Raw genomic sequence first — 16097 nt, forward strand, 5'->3', positions numbered from 1 at the left:
ATGCGCAGTTAGCACTGGCGCTTGCATGCGCAGTTAGTGACAGCAATCGTTGGGGGCAATGGTGGAGCCTGACCTCCTCCGCCGGCGCCCGTTCTGGAGGCTGACCTTCTCCGGCGCCCAATCCTCAATCGGGAACTCGGGGAGTATCACCCCGTGGAATGCCTGCTGCCACCCCCTCCTCCAGCACCCGATCAAAATGGCTCCGGAGAATACCGGGTCAGGCCTGCTAATAATATGCAACCGGTGTCTACTGTATGTGTGTTCCGGAACGCATTGACGCCGTTGCCGATATGGCAGAGAATTGTGAGCTGGCCTCATATCGCCGCCCGCCATGATTTTGGCGCCAGAATCTATTCTTTGCCCACCTAATCGATTTCAGCGTCAGCCAACAGAGAATTCCTCCCAGTGTTTCTGCAGCTAAGATGTTTTTAACTAACCTTTTCCATTCTCTTCACTTCACAGGCCAAAGGACAACATTTGTCATCCTTTGCCACGAATGATAAACGCTGTTTTACTAGAATAGCCATCTGGCAGAGTGGCATGTGTAGCATCTCTAAAAATGACTAACTTAATGGGCTGGTTTCTCCGGTCGTCGACGCCGAAATTGCGTTCAGCGGCGAGCCCGAGAATCCAAATCCTCGACCAAATCGGGGGCGGCGCCGCTTCCGTGATGCTCCGCCCCCTCCAAGAAGGCGGTTTTTAAAAACCTTTTAAAAATGGCGTCCCGATCTCGCGCTGCATTGAGGGGCTCCAGCGAGCAGAGCTTCTCAGTGCAGAAATCAGGGCTGAGTGCGGCCTTGTCAGGAATTTCCCCGCTAATGTCCCCCATCTACCTGGATGGATGTTAGATAGCGGGGTGTTTCTCGTCACTCCGAGCACCATCTCAGGCGCGATGGGAATCTGCCTCCAGTCAGGTAGATCGCGCCCTAAGTGTCGTTAGATAGCGGTGGGGAGCTCACCAACAGAGTCGGCGGGTATCTCCCAGCAAAACAAATGACACTTAGAAACCTTTCCGTTAAAGCACGTCCTCTATCTTCATTTCTTTTGTTTACGTTCTTCTTTCGTATTGACTCTTGCGACTACATCTAAACAGTCTTGAAACTGTGCCAGCATCAAATCCTCCATCTTTTGTGTTCCCATTGGTGCCATGATAATGGCCAGAATGAATGCTTCCCCAGAACATTTTTTAAAGCTTCAGATCTGTTCCAAAAGCATATTTCTTTCTGAGAATCTAACTCCAGTCAAGACCAGGAGCTTATCCATGTTTTATACTTTAGCACAATCCAACAATTTGAAAACAAGCACTGAATTTGGAGTCTCCAAACCGAATTTCTAAGCTGTTAAATTCCATGATATATTCTTCTATGGAATAACTGTCCATCCTCCTAAATTTATCAAAGTCTTAACATGCCTCGTATGCATTTGACAGATCATCTTTCTTATAAACACTCACACACACAAAATTAACTGATGAAATTAAAATATGATTCCCATCCAGGCCCCACGGCACCCAGTGGTTGCAGATGGCCTGAAGATACCACATGCTCCCTCTCCAAGGCCACGGTAGAGGGGCCGATAGTTGGGTCGGGCAACCCCCTCAATCAACCACCGCCTGGACCTGTTAATGGCCACCTTGGCAGGAGCAGGCCCACAAGGAGGTTCTCCTCCATCCTCGCCCACCTCCACACTTGGTGACCCAAGTGTGGGGCTGAAGTGCAACTGAAAGTTGAGGAGCAGCCCCTACAAATAACTAAAAAGAGGCTGCAACTTGGGGAAATCTAGATAAACAGAGAACACGGATTCCCCTTGGCCGCAGAAAAGGCACGAACCTCTGAGACTAGATGGCACTGCTGCATGGTCCCCGATTGGAAAAAGGGAAGACTCCCACAGACAGCCCTCGACTGGAAACGTGCCCCACTGCCAGAGGGTAGAAGACTGCCAGCACATGCCCTGATAGAGGAAGGCAAGGAGGTAGAGAGTGTGAAGGAGCAGGCCATACAGGAAACCCCTCCGTGCCGAATGGAAAGGCACGGTAGCACAGTGGTTAGCACGGTTGCTTCACAGCTCCAGGGTCCTAGGTTCGATTCCCGGCTCGGGTCACTGTCTGTGTGGAGTCTGCACTTTCTCCCCGTGTGTGCGTGGGTTTCCTCCGGGTGCTCCGGTTTCCCCCCACAGTCCAAAGATGTGCAGGTTAGGTGGATTGGCCATTCTAAATTGCCCTTTGTGTTCAAAAATGTTAGGTGGGGTTATTGGGTACTGGGGATAAAGGGGTGTAGGCGTGGGGCTTAAGTGGGGTGCTCTTTCCAAGAGCCGGTTCAGACTTGAATGGCTGAATAGCCTCCTTCTGCGCTGTAAATTCTATGATTTTGTAAATTCTATGGAGGGATCCCCTATTATATGTGCTCAAAGTATGATGCCCTTCACCTATGCATCCCAACATACCATTAATAGGCTAGATTGATCTTTTCTCACTCATCATTTGTCAAGGGATCTCATGTTCCTTATCTATTAAATTTGATGCATGTACCAAAGCCAGCTAACAAGATGTCCAGATTTTTCACATGCCAAGTTACCACACGATTTTTAGCATTGCTATGTTTGTGCCCAACATAGGATTTTTGCACTGGTTTGATTGCACTAAACTTAAAGATTTTACTGTACAATCATACCTAAAAATAACAAAGTTAGATTAAAATATTAAGTGATATTTCTAATGTAGTGTTGAAAATTGCAAGTCTGAACTACAGCTCCAATGAGCAATTTTGACATTGTTGGTAGAAATGTTTAATTACGCGGAGTGGTTCAGCAAAGATACTGTAAGATGAGGAGGATTAATAATACCCTAGTCAGGATATTGTACTTCATACCCAATAATGCATAGTATCCATAAAATTAACTTAGAATCGTGTTAAAACTGGCACTGCCAGTTGAAACCAATAATTAAGTAAAAATGTTCTTTTTTATTCAAAATTTAATTTTGGAATTGCAACACGGAAGGTACGAATGCAAGATTAAAGTAGTGCAGTGTCAATTTTTGTTCACGAATATTCCTCGAAAGTTTTAAATTAAGTTTGAAGGGACTCTTTCTATGTTGAAGGAGCTATATGAATTCAAGTGAGGGCCACGAAGAATCCAGCACGAGTTTGTAGAGTGAAACAGAAAGTAACTTTATTTACAACAGTATGTACACAGTAGCAGTAGTTTACTACTACTTCCGTCTCCAGCCGGTACCACACTGGCCAGCTCTATTTATACAGCTGAAACTACTAGTGATTGCCGCCTCCCCCCTGCCCCGCTCATATTCCCCAAGAAACACGGGGTAACCAATTGTCCCAATGAGCAGGATATAACAAATTCATTGTTATTGTTCATGTGGTACATGTTCTCTCTTCTTTCCTATGTGCATGGAATCATAGAATCAACAGTGCATCATGTTATGTCTTCATTCACTTTGGTTCTGTAATTGTTGTGATCAATTCCATATTTTGTTCAACTTGCTCTGTAATTTCGGAGTTGCTTTCTCAGATAGCGCTGCACCATAGTTTATCAACGTGGTAAAAATTTGATAAATATTTCTGACTCTCCCGCAGCATGGTTTGAGGTGGCGGGGGTGGCCTACTATTGGCCCACCATCTAGTCCCACTGTTGTCAACAGGGTTTTCTCTTATTCTCACCCCCTGCCACCAGAGAACCTGCTGTGGGGCAGGGGGGCACTGCCAGTGGGACCAGAAGATCCCCCCCCGGGTCCAAAATATTGATGCAATCCAAATAATTGATGCAAATTAGAAACAATCACTGAGGCATTCATGGATTAAGCGAAAATCATAATCAATCCGAATGGATTTGAAGTTCTGCATATCCTTGGATAACTTACGTAAAGCGTACCCTTACTTTCCACCCTTCAGCCAGCTCTGCTGATGTACGCATGCTTGATGTTGTACACAAATGTTTAGCTATGTGCCTGTATTTTCCCAAGCTCCAATTAAATGCAATTGGACAATAAGCCCTGGTGCCGAATGGATCAGCTATTTCTACTCACAAATACAGTCTGACTCACTCACAAAAATGTCTAAAAGAGAGAGGCTTCTTATAGATTCCCTGATGCACTGACTCAGGAAGTCACCGTAGATGAGCTCACAGTGTTTCTTACTTAATTTTCCAACATTGACTGCTTGAAGGGTGGAAAGTACATCCTACCAAAATGTGCGTCTGCCATTCCACTTGTGTTATTAATTGACAAACAGTTTTTATTTTGGTGACTGTTCATCTAGCCTAGATCATAATATTGCAAATATAAATAACAGCAGGACAAGGCCAACTGGCCCATTGGGACTGCTCTGCCATTGAATATAATCACAACTAATCTAGCTGTGGCTTCAATGCCACCTTCCTGCCACCCCACATAACCTTTGACTCCCTTATAGATCAAAACTTATATTCAGGAAAGATTTGTTGTGTCAATATCCAACAAGGGTCTAATTCTGGGGAAGAAAGCCGGACAAGTGTTCCAGGTGGCAGTGGTGGGGGGAGGGGGGGGGGGGGTCATTAAGTGATAGAACAGGAAGGAGATAGTCTGCAAAATACAGATTTGGATGGGGAGAAAGCAGATTTTATTAGAATAAGGCAGGATCTGGCCGAAGTAGACTGGGAACGGCATCTTGAGGGAAAATGTACAGCAGAGCAGTGGGGGGGGGGGGGGGGGGGAAGCAAAAATTAAATGGGGAGAGTGCAGTCCCAACATGTTTTTTTCAGAATGAAATGGAGGAGCAACAGGTTCAGGAAACCTGGATGTCTAGGAATATTTAGGATTAAGAAAGAAGAGAGGCCTTTAGCAGGTACAAAGGGAACAAATCAGCAGAGGGCCCTAGTGGGGTACAGAAAGTGCAGGGAGGAGCTTAAGAAAGCAATTAGGAGAGCAAAGACGGGCCTTAAAAAGCACTGGCGGGTAAGACTGGAAATAATCCCAAGATATTCTATAAGTATATCAAGGGGATAAGGATGACCATGGAAAGAGTAGGGCCCATTCAGGACCTAAGGGACAATCTGTGTGTGGAGCCGAAGGACATTGGTAGGGTGTTAAACGGATATATCACACCTGTCTTCACTCCGGAGGAGGATGTACGTACAGGATTCTAGGAGAGGGACTGTGAGGTTCTTGAACAGTTTGACATAGGGAGGGAGGAGGTATTGGAGATTTTGGCAGGCTTAAAAGTGGTCAAATTCCCAGGTCCAGATGAGTAGTGTCGCAGGCTGCTGTGGGAGGTAATGAGAGGAAATTACAGGGGCTCTGACCAAAACTCTCTAGTCACAGCGGAGGTGCCAGGGGATTGGAAGAAACCTTTTATTCTCTCTGCAGCCTGCCATCAACACTCTTTTCACTTGGTTTCTGTGGCTATGACTCATCTTTCATTCCCTCACCCCACAGTATGAATGTCTCCAACTTTCTATGTCTTTCAGCTTTGACAAATGGTCATCTGGACTCGAAACGTCAACTCTTTTCTCTCCCGAAGATGCTGCCAGACCTGCCGAGATTTTGCAGTATTTTCTCTTTTGGTTTCAGGTTCCAGCATCCGCAATAATTTGCTTTTATTGGAGGAAAGGTAATGTGGTTCCACTTTTCAAGAAGAATGGTAGAGGTAAACCAAGGAATTACAGACCAGTGGGTCTCATATCAGCGGCCAGGAAACAATTGGAGAAAATTCTTAAGGAGAGAATTAATCTCCACTTGAAGAGGCAAGATTTTATTCGGGAAAGTCAGCATGGCTTTGTCAGAGGGAGGTCATGCCGAACAAATTTGACTGAATTTTTCAAGGAGGTGATTGGATGTGTAGATGGGGTTAATGCAGCTGTGGTAGTCGGTATTAGGGGTATTACGGTACCCAGGTTGAGGCTGTAAGACCATTGGTGTGGGAGGTACCTGAGACAGCAAGATCATTGGTGAAGCCTGCCTGCTGGTTCCGCCCAGTAAGGCGGAGTGTAAGAGCCTGTGTCTCCCAGCTGCTGCATTCTGTACCTGCGCTGCTGGGGGAAACATCTAGTCTAATAAAGCCTTCAATTGTCATCCAATCTCACTTCTGGAGTCATTGATAGAGCATCAGCAGCTGATATAGTTTGTATGTACTTCTGCAAAACCTTTGACAAGGTCCCACATGGGAGATTGGTGAAAAAGGTAAAAGCACATTGGCTGCATGGTAACTTAGCAAGTTGGATCCAAAACTGACTTAGTGGTAGGACACAAAGGGTAGTGGTAAATGGTTGTTTGTGTGGCTAGAGGCCGATGTCCAGTGGCGTACCACAAGGATTAGTGCTAGGTCCCTTTTTGTTTGTGATATATTTAAACTATATAGATGAGAATGTGGGGGTGATAAGTAAGTTTGCTGATGGCACAAAGATTGGCAGTGTGGTTAATAGTGAAGAAGAAGTCTTAGGTTGCAGAAAGATTATAAATGGGTTGATCAAATGGGCAGATCAGTGGCAGATGGATTTAAACATGAAAAGTGTGAGGTAGTGCACTTTACACGGAGTAACACATCAGGGGAGTACTCAATGAATGATAGGACACTAGGAAGCTCGGAGTAACAGGTCTACAGATCCCTGAATGCGGCAAGACAGTTAATATGGTAGTTAAGAAGGCACAATATTCACTTGCTTTTGTCAGTTGTGGCATAGATTATAAAGGCAGGGAGATTATGTTGCAGCTGTACAAAACATTGGTTAGGCCACATCTGGAGTACTGTGTGCAGTTCTGGTCGCCTCACTATAGGAAGAATGTGATTGTACTGGAGAGGATGCAGAGGAGATTCAGCGTCTGGGATGGAGTTTTTGAGCAATGAAGAGAGACCGGAAAGGCTGCGGTTGTTTTCTTTAAAGCAGGGGAAGTTGAGGGGGGACTTGATTGAGATGAATAAGATTACAAGGGGTAAAGACAGGGTGGATAGGAAGCTCCTTTAGTTGAAGGGTCAATAAGAAGGGGGAATAAGTTTAAGGTGAGGGACAGGAGTATGAGATAGAAATTGAAGAAAACAATTTTCACCCAGAGGGTGGTGGGAGTCTGGAGTGCACTGCCTGGGAGGGTAGCAGAGGCGGGAAACCTCCCAACCTATAAAAAAAGTATGTGGAAATGTCATAACTATTAACATTAAACTAAAGCATACAAAGACATATGCTCTAAACTCAGTTATTTTTATTACCCTCCCCAACCACACAGTCCCCCTCACGCCCCTGCCTCTGCACCCACAAACAGTTACCTGCCTCACAAACACTTGATTCATTCCCTTTCTCACTGGGATCAAACCAAAGATTCCAGAATTCACAATGATTTCTCTTCAGTGTTCCAGTTATTCTCCAAGGTGCAAGACTTCATCGGCGTCCTTCCATTAGCTTTTGGCTAACTGACCCTCCAATATCACTTTAAAACCTCACAACCCAATAGCCCAAGCATAGGCCTTCCTGCAATTCCTGCGCAATGGCTTAAAACATCAGAAAATACCTTTGGTTTCCAGTAGCCCACTGCGAGAGTTTCAAACTGAAACCAGACTGATTACTTCCAGAACCCCAACTGCAATAAGGTTAATTGCCTTTCACTGAGAGGATTACTGTGAATTTCTTTCTTTAGCTTCCAGATTATCAAACCTTCCAGTTGTTTTTCCCCTTTGTTTTACACTGAATCCCAGCTCCCACTCACCGGCTGCATCACGAACGACAGATCCTGTGTAGGTCTAGTTTATCTCTCAATTTCTAAGGAGCTGCAAGCTGCGCAAGACCCGAAGTTGACAGTCTCTGACTGCTTTGCAAACATTAACCATTGCCTGCTAGCTATACACTAACTCAATCCGCAGAGATAAATGATTCTCTGATCCGAGTTAGCCCCGCCACCGTCTCCAGCGAGCACGCAGAATTTGGCGCTCAGCCAGAACTCCATTCACTGCAGCGGGACCGGAGAATCCCGCCGGCATGAACGACGGAGAATTCCGGCCAAACGCAAAATGAAAAATCTCACTAAGTTTCACCCATCTGCATGGCAATGTGACACACATGGCCTCTTCACAGGTAAGAATGAAATTAATTACTTTTAACACATCTTTTAATAAAACATACCTCCAAAACATGTGAACCATGACATGAGGCATGCATAACACGAGCCAGGTGGTTATGAATTCAGGACCCACTCTGAAATCTTGAGCACAAAATATAGCCTGACCCTACAGTGCAGTACCGAAGGAGACTTTCGGATGACATATTAAAATAAGTCTCGTTATGCTCTCTCAGGCGTATGTAAAAGGTGCTTTGGCACTATTTCAAAGAAGAGGAGGAGAGTTATTTCCAGATTAATATTTATTCCTCAACCAACATCATTTAAAAAGGTCATTATTGCACTACTGTTTGAGACCTTGCCGTGTGTAATTTAGCTCCCATGTTCTCTGCACTACAGCAGTGACTATGCTTCAAAAGTATTTTATTGGTTGTAAACCACTTTGAACTAACTTGAAGTCACAAAAGCCAATACATAAATGCATAAATGTAAGTATTTTTTTAATGCATCCAACTTAATCTTTGCATCCTGATATATGTGGAACTTGGTTGAACCTTGGCCAGAAAAAACAAGTCTCCAAAGTTGGAAAGATGAAAAGATTACTCTGACACTGGCTCTTCCAAATAACAGATAATTATCACAAATGTAAATATCCGCAAAATGTCAGCTGAAGTTTGAAGCAAGGACACTACAAATCACTCACTAAAGTTGCAATTTCACAGCCTGGAACCCACATACTGCAGTATACAATAGGATTGTTTCTGTATAGTAGTTTAACTGTTGTTCGATCAAAAAGTTTCAATGTTATATTAACACTGTCTAAGATACCGGCCTAGATTTTATGATCCTGCGGAGTCAACAGACCTTCAGCTGGCCCGTCAAATTTCCCTTCCCGCCAGAGACAAATCCCACCACATACAGGAACGGAAAATCCTGGTTACAGACATTATGCAATGTCTCACTTTGCTGTACAGGATGAAAAGAGCTAATTTTTCCAAGCTGATGCATTAATTATAATCTTCAAAGTTGAGCACGGGTGGTCTGCTACATTAATTTATGATTAACTAGACCGTGATACTGCATTTCCGAAAAACATTATGCTAAACTAAATTACATAGCCATGGCTCTATTATTGTAATTCCTGTATCAAATAATGTGTTCATCATTCACGTATCAATTGTTTTATCCTTGAATACTTAAAAACTTAATTGTACATCAAACTCTGTTGTATCAATGTGTCAACATATCTTTCAGAAAGCCACAACTTAAAATTCCTTGTAATTATGTTCGGTTATGTAGAATGACTCAAGAGGTAAGCCAAGTTTTGAGTCACAATAAATCTTAGACACAAGCATAAATCTTAATCAATTATTCCCCTAATGGCTACGAACTAATTCAGATTATTAGGACACTAATCTTGTCTGAAAGTGTCCTGAATGAAACAAACTTACTCAATATCAAACCAGTTTCTAGTGGATGCAGGACCATTATCAATTATTTGCATTGAAACCACAAAATAAACAGTTTTAACCTAATGCATCAAATAGGTGGGGGAAAAAAGGGGTTCCGATATAACATTCAATTTTTCAAAGGACTCAATAGACAACCTAAGTACCGCAGGGACTTAACAAAATGTTATCTCATGCATGTCCCTATTGAATGCATTATTAATTACTTTATTATCAGAACATTTAGATGTTGCACAGACTTGGTGTTATGATTAGAGCTGTTTTGATGTTTACACTGTATCAAACCTCAAAATGCTTCAGCAATATCCAAAGTAATGTTCTTTCACCAGGAAGATTGCTGGTTTTTGCACACAGATAGTGCACCTAAAACAATTTATTCTTGTTTTGAACTGAGAGATCTGCGTATGTGGGTTACTCACTGTAAAAATGGGCTGATTCTGCTGGTGTTGGAGCACTACTGTTTGCTGGGGAAAAGCTGTTTTTCACCATGACTCGTAATCTAAGCACTGAAAAAAAGAACAGTGATTGGTGAATAAGTTTACAATGAATGTTTAAAAAAATGGTTTTAAATGCAATTGATTACTTCATTCGCCTTCATATCTCTCAAAATAATAGATTAGGCATTGACATTCTGTGATGCCACCCACTCAAATCTATTAATTATGTTCAAAATTTAAATGATTAAAAATGTGTAAGTATGGTTTGGTGATACCATTTATACTAGGAAATGCAAAAGTGTCAAAGGTATTAGGAGCAACAGGAAGCTTTCAGTGGCCATTTTTACATCAACATGTCCATAAACTAAAAAATGTCATCTAATTTTCATAAACCAAAGCCCAAAGATGCAATGTGCTAACACAGGAGTGTTATCCCTCCGCTAGATATCAAATACAGTTCCAACAATGTAAAAACTAGATGACAGTATTATTGATCGTTGATTAGATGTTCCTGGAAAGATTCACCTAACGAGGAAGTAGCACATATTTTTGGAGTATTTTAAATCAGTGCTCTTTTATTCGTTTTGGGATGATGGCGTGTGGTTTTATGGCATGTTGTTTTAAGCTCTAACCTTAAAATAGCCCAGTAATAAATTGATTTGTTCTTCGATTAAATTACAATATTTCATTAAGCTTTAAAAAAACAAAATATGATGATCTGGTTATACAAGGAAATCTGTGGTGATGTCCATTGTTCCCTCAGAAATTGGTGGTATTATTTCTGCTCCTGGGTTAGATCCTCTCATTTAGAAATGAATGTCATAAAATTGTGGAGTTGGTCAAGTTATTCCAAAACAAGTCTGTTCTTTAAGACAAAACATAGTGATGCCTAAGTTCAATTGGTAACTTAGAAAATAAATATATAGAAAATAGATTTGTGAATATTTCACATTGGTTAACCAACTCTTGTCAATTTACGTGAAAATCATATGTTCACATATATTTTGTCATAGGCTGTAGTTTTATAAAATATAATTTGAAGATCAAGACTAAGAAACTGGATTTCTCTGAAAGTTCCAATATTGTATGAAGCATATGCGTGTTCACTCCCTACTTTGCATAAGCCACACACAATTTGAGTTATGAGAGCCCCAGGATGCCCTCCTGAAAGCTGCATTAAGGCTACTGTGTATGCGAATTGGAGCCTAAGATCTATTTACAAAACTAGTTCCCCACTGACCACAGCCGAACCTGCAGTTTTTAAAAATAGGCTGCTCGGGACTGTCAGCAACACGATGAATAAAAATGAATCCTTCCCCTTCCAAATTAAAACAGTAGACCACTTCTGGGCTCTGTTCACGCCCTCTACACCCCTGGAATAACTCGAGGCCTGGAGTCACGTTCATGCCAATCAATGCCCATCCACTTTAGGGCTATGTACTGATACTTTTTTAAAAATTCATTCTCGGGACATGGGCGCAGTGGCTAGGCCAGCATTTATTGCCCATCAATAATTGCCCTTGAGAAGGTAGTGCTGAGCCGCCTTCTTGAATGTTGATATATTTCCGTGTCAGGCCGTGAGTGGCTTGGAGGGGATCCTCCAGGTGGTTATGTTCGCTGCCTTTATCCTTCTACACGGTATTGGTCGTGGATCTGGAAGATGCTATCTAAGGAGCTGTGGTGAGTTTCTGCAGTGCATCTTGTAGATGATACACAATTCTGCCACTGTGCGTTGGTAGTGGAGGGAGTGAATGTTTGTGGATGGAGTGCCAATCAAGCAGGTTGATTTGTCCTGGATGGTGTCAAGCTTCTTGAATGCTGTATGAGCTGCGAAATGGAGAATACTCCATCACACTTCTGACTTCTGCCTTTTGGACGCTGGACAGGCATTGAGGAGTCAGGAAGTAAGTTGCTTGCCACAAGATCCCCAGCCACTGGCCTGCTCTTGTAGCCACAATATTTTATATAGCTAGTCCTGTTCAGTTTCTGGTCACTGGTGACCCCCAGGATGATGATGATAATGGAGGATTCAGCGATGGTAATGCCATTGTGTGTCAAGGACTGATGGTTAGGTTGTTGAAGATGTTAATTGCCTGACACATGTGTGGCACAAATTTGTTACTTGCCACTTGTAAAATTTTGTGTCAGCATCTTCCATATCGGTTTCAGTGCAACGGTTCATGGTCACTGTTGGATTCGGTGTGAGTTAATTTCTAGAACCCCTATCTTGAACCGCTGCAACCCATGTGGTGTAAGTATACTCACTGGGCTAATAGGGAGGGAATTTCAAGATTCAGACCCAGCGAAAGAACGGAAAGACCTGGTGAAAGAATGACAATATATTTCCAAGTCAGGATGGTGAGTTATTTGAAGGGAAACTTCCAGATGGTGCTACTGTGCATCAGTGGTGGAGGGAGTGAATGCTTGTGGAAGCGGTGTTAATCAAGTTTATCCTGGATGGTGTCAAGCTTCTTGAATGTTGTTAGAGCTGCACTTGTCCAGGCAAGTGGGAAGTATTCCATCACACTCCTGACTTGTGCTTGTAGGTGGCTGACAGGCTTTGAGGAGTCAGGAGGTGAGTTACTCGCTGTATAATCCTAGCAGCTGACCTGCTCTTGTAGCCACAGTATTTATACAGCTAGTCAAGTTCAGTTTGTGGTCAATGGTAACCCCCAGAATGTTGATAGTGGGGAATTCAGTGACAGTAGTGCCATTGAATGTCAAGAGGCAGTGGTTTGATTCTATCTTGTCATTGCCTGGCACTTGTGTGCCATGAAAGTTACTTGCCACTTGTCAGCCCAGGCCTGGATATTGCTCAGGTCTTGCTGCATTTTCATGTGGACTGCTTCAGTGTCTGAGGAGTCACGAATGGTGCTAAACATTGTGTAATCATCAGTGAACATCACCACATCTGACCTTATGTCGGAAGGAGAGTCATTGATTAAGCTGCTGAAGATCACCTCACCTCTGGAGTTTAGCTCTTTTGTCCATGTTTGTACCAAGGCTGCAATGAGGTCAGGAACTGAGTGACCCCGGCAGAATCCAAATTGAGCATCAGTGAGCAGGTTATTGCAAAGTAAGTGCCTCTTGGTAGCTCTGTTGATGACCTCTTCCATCACTTTACTGATGATTGAAAGTAGACTGGTAGGGCAGTAATTGGCTAGTTTGGATTTGTCCTGCTTTGTGCCAGACATACCTGGGCAATTATCCACATTGCCAGGTAGATGCCAGTGTTATAGCTGTACTGTAGCTGATCGATGCAGGCAATGCAGTATACCGAATGAAATTTCTATTGACCCTCCGTCCGATGGCACTTATCAGCATCTGCATCATACTGAATGTCCATCAGAATGTGATTGAAGAGGACAGATGAAATATATTCCTTGTTCAATTATGCTCATCATTTGATAATGCACCGCCAAATGGGATATCATAACTTGAAGACTGCAGACCCAAAGGAACCACAAAATCATGAGAATGCACGACCTCACATTAAAGGAACACGCTGTAAGCAGAGTGCCTGAAAAATTCAGTTCTTTCATTTAATTTTATTTTTTACGAATAAGTAAAAGCATTTTGAACAATGAGAGCACTGTTTTTCTTTGGAGGGCAGAAGCATTGGAGCAGATTTAACTTTCAGAGCAGAACAGCTACCCACCTGCTCCTGCGGCAGAAAACCCTGATCTCCTAACTCCCTTTGGGAAATAAAGTATCTTTTCTATACCGCAGCAATTCAACATTGTGGTGGCATTGTAACTCATGTTGGTCCTGAAGGGAAGCAAAGTGGTGGACCAGCACTGGCAACATGCTTATATGATCAGGAAAATTCCACTTCTCTTCCCGCATCTAGTGATGCACTTAGGCAGACTTTCTCCGGTTTCTATAGCTAGTTATTCCTGGATCAGGTCGCTTGTCTGTCACCAGAGTCTTAGAGCTTAAGGGCCGCCACACTACATCAAGTATGGCTGGCCAGGAGTCTCTCTCGCTCTTACCGCAAGCCATTAGCATGTTGGAAGGATTGTCAGGTTGATACACAACCTGTTTGGCCGCATTATGAATGCACCTTCCTTGTCTATCAAGTCCTGGGGTAGGACTCGAACACGGAGCTTCTGCTCAGAGGCAGGGACATTATTCGGGAACATTAGGACAAGACTTCCTGACCAGGAGAAGTACAAATCTAACTTGAAAAACATTTGGATGCAGTTTCTGGAGCCCGCAGCAGTCATCTGCCTCAGCTTCCCATATAAGTTGCAATCAGGGTCCTAAGCTGGAATAAAGGACTTCAAATATGCACATAGAGACCTACAACCAAAAAGTGACAGGCACACCAGTTGCCCATGGGAAGAAGGCACATTTAAAAATGAAGATAATGAGAATGTCAGCATTAATGCGGTGGTATTTTGATGTGACCTCTTAAACACTGAATTTGCTTAATGAAAATGGACTCCAGTTAAGAATCATAACAGGGAGCCTTGGGGTTTCTCACCATGCTGCCCGAGATGGGAATGTTTGTGCTATGGGAATGTTGATGTGGCAGCAATTCTGGAAAATGAACACATATAGACACTTTCTGAACTGTGTTCACCCAACAGGTGAATGAGGTCACCAAAAATGTGTCACTTGTTGGGTGAACAACTGTCTATATGTGTTGATTTTCCATAATTGCTCATTCAGAACATTACAACATAAGATACATCATGTAACTTGTATTATCCTTGAAACCTGGATACATTTGTGAAGATAAGGGGGAGTGAAGTAGTCAAATAAATTATATTATTGTCAAATTTTTCATGATTAATAAGTTTTTTTCTTGTTGTTAACAGCTAATTGGCAATGCTGTCACACTGTTCCTCCACATCTTCTAAAAAATGTAAAAGTTATGAGACAGGGTTCCATTCTAGATCTTCATGTCCAACTATAACATCAACTGGGACCGTAACACTGCACATTTTGGTTAGTATGCCCTGTAATCATGATGTTCATTTCACCTAAATAGACACTGGGGCTAATGTCTATGTAGAATATCCCATCTACTCTATCAAACCCCTCCATAACTGGAACAATCTTTATCAAATAGACTTCTCAGCCGTCTCCTTTCGATACCCATCTGGTTAGGCTTTCATGATAGTTGTACCCTCTTTGCTCGAGTATCCTCGAGCATCCCACCTTATCCCATTCAAGAATCTTTGCTTCCACCCACATAAGAATTATGTATTTTTTTTGTTCTCTTAGTCATTCCTTTTTCCTCAATCTATAGGTTTATAAAATTCAAGTTTGGAAACACTTATTCTCAACTTTTTTAAATTATTGCATCTGCCTTCATATAATGATTTGATTTGGTGATTCCTGCTACCACAAATCTTTGCTTCTCTCCAAAAAATGTCCATTAAGGTGAAATGCACACCTGGAAGGAAAAGTTGTAATGCTTAAAGGATGCATATGCACAAGTTTACATTTCATGCTTACTTAGCCCATTCTGAAGTCATTCCAGTACAAATTTGGTATTTTACGTTAAGATTTAAACTACAATTAAGGCAGTGTTTCATATATAAATAATTGCTGAGGCAATGTACCACTGCGGCATGTAGGTGAAATGAATGAGGCTTTGATTACTTTTTAATGAAGTAAAACTCAGCATTTTACAACCCAACCCATAATACGATAATTTATTGCACATGCTGAATTAAGTTAACATTTATGCTGCCAATTTTTTGACATTACTTCCAAATTTCTGAAGCATTTCAAAGCCTCAATGAAACCTGACAGATTTGATTGAGTTCAATTGATCTTTAACCCAAGTTGGCAGTTGGTAGACATTGCCAAAAGCTGTTGCTCTTGTTATTGTAATGGATAATCAGAACTGATTTATCCTCCATCAAGAAAAATACTGGCATGGATTTACCACACTGATGGACCCAATCATCCATATTTTGGAGAGGTGCAGGTTTGATCCCTTGCACCACTGAACTGCTGAGTGTGATGTAGAAAATAAGTAAGAGGTACCTTCGTCAGGGGAGTGACAAATTAACCCTGGTCTGCTACTGCATGGGTTCTCACATCCTTCTGATAGAAGGTGATAAGGACATGAAATATAGGGGAAAGAATAGGACATTTGGCCCCTCATGTCTTCTCCACCATTCAAAAAGATCATGGTTGGTC

At 42.5% G+C, this 16097-nt stretch overlaps 1 protein-coding gene across 3 annotated transcripts in view; it reads right to left on the bottom strand.

Moving 5' to 3' along the window:
• The window catches only part of LOC119965230 (pro-neuregulin-2, membrane-bound isoform-like), an 885803-nt gene that overhangs the window by 833941 nt on the left and 35765 nt on the right, over positions 1–16097 (bottom strand). The window contains exon 2 of one of the 3 annotated variants that reach the window (XM_038795698.1): positions 9921–10007. The exons of the other annotated variants lie outside the window; for them this stretch is intronic. Coding sequence (XP_038651626.1) covers positions 9921–10007 — 87 coding nt within the window. The remainder of the gene's footprint in view (positions 1–9920; positions 10008–16097) is intronic. 3 annotated transcript variants of the gene reach the window in all.

Source organism: Scyliorhinus canicula, chromosome 4, assembly GCF_902713615.1.
Source record: "Scyliorhinus canicula chromosome 4, sScyCan1.1, whole genome shotgun sequence".
In the NCBI taxonomy this organism is placed as follows: Eukaryota; Metazoa; Chordata; class Chondrichthyes; order Carcharhiniformes; family Scyliorhinidae; genus Scyliorhinus; species Scyliorhinus canicula.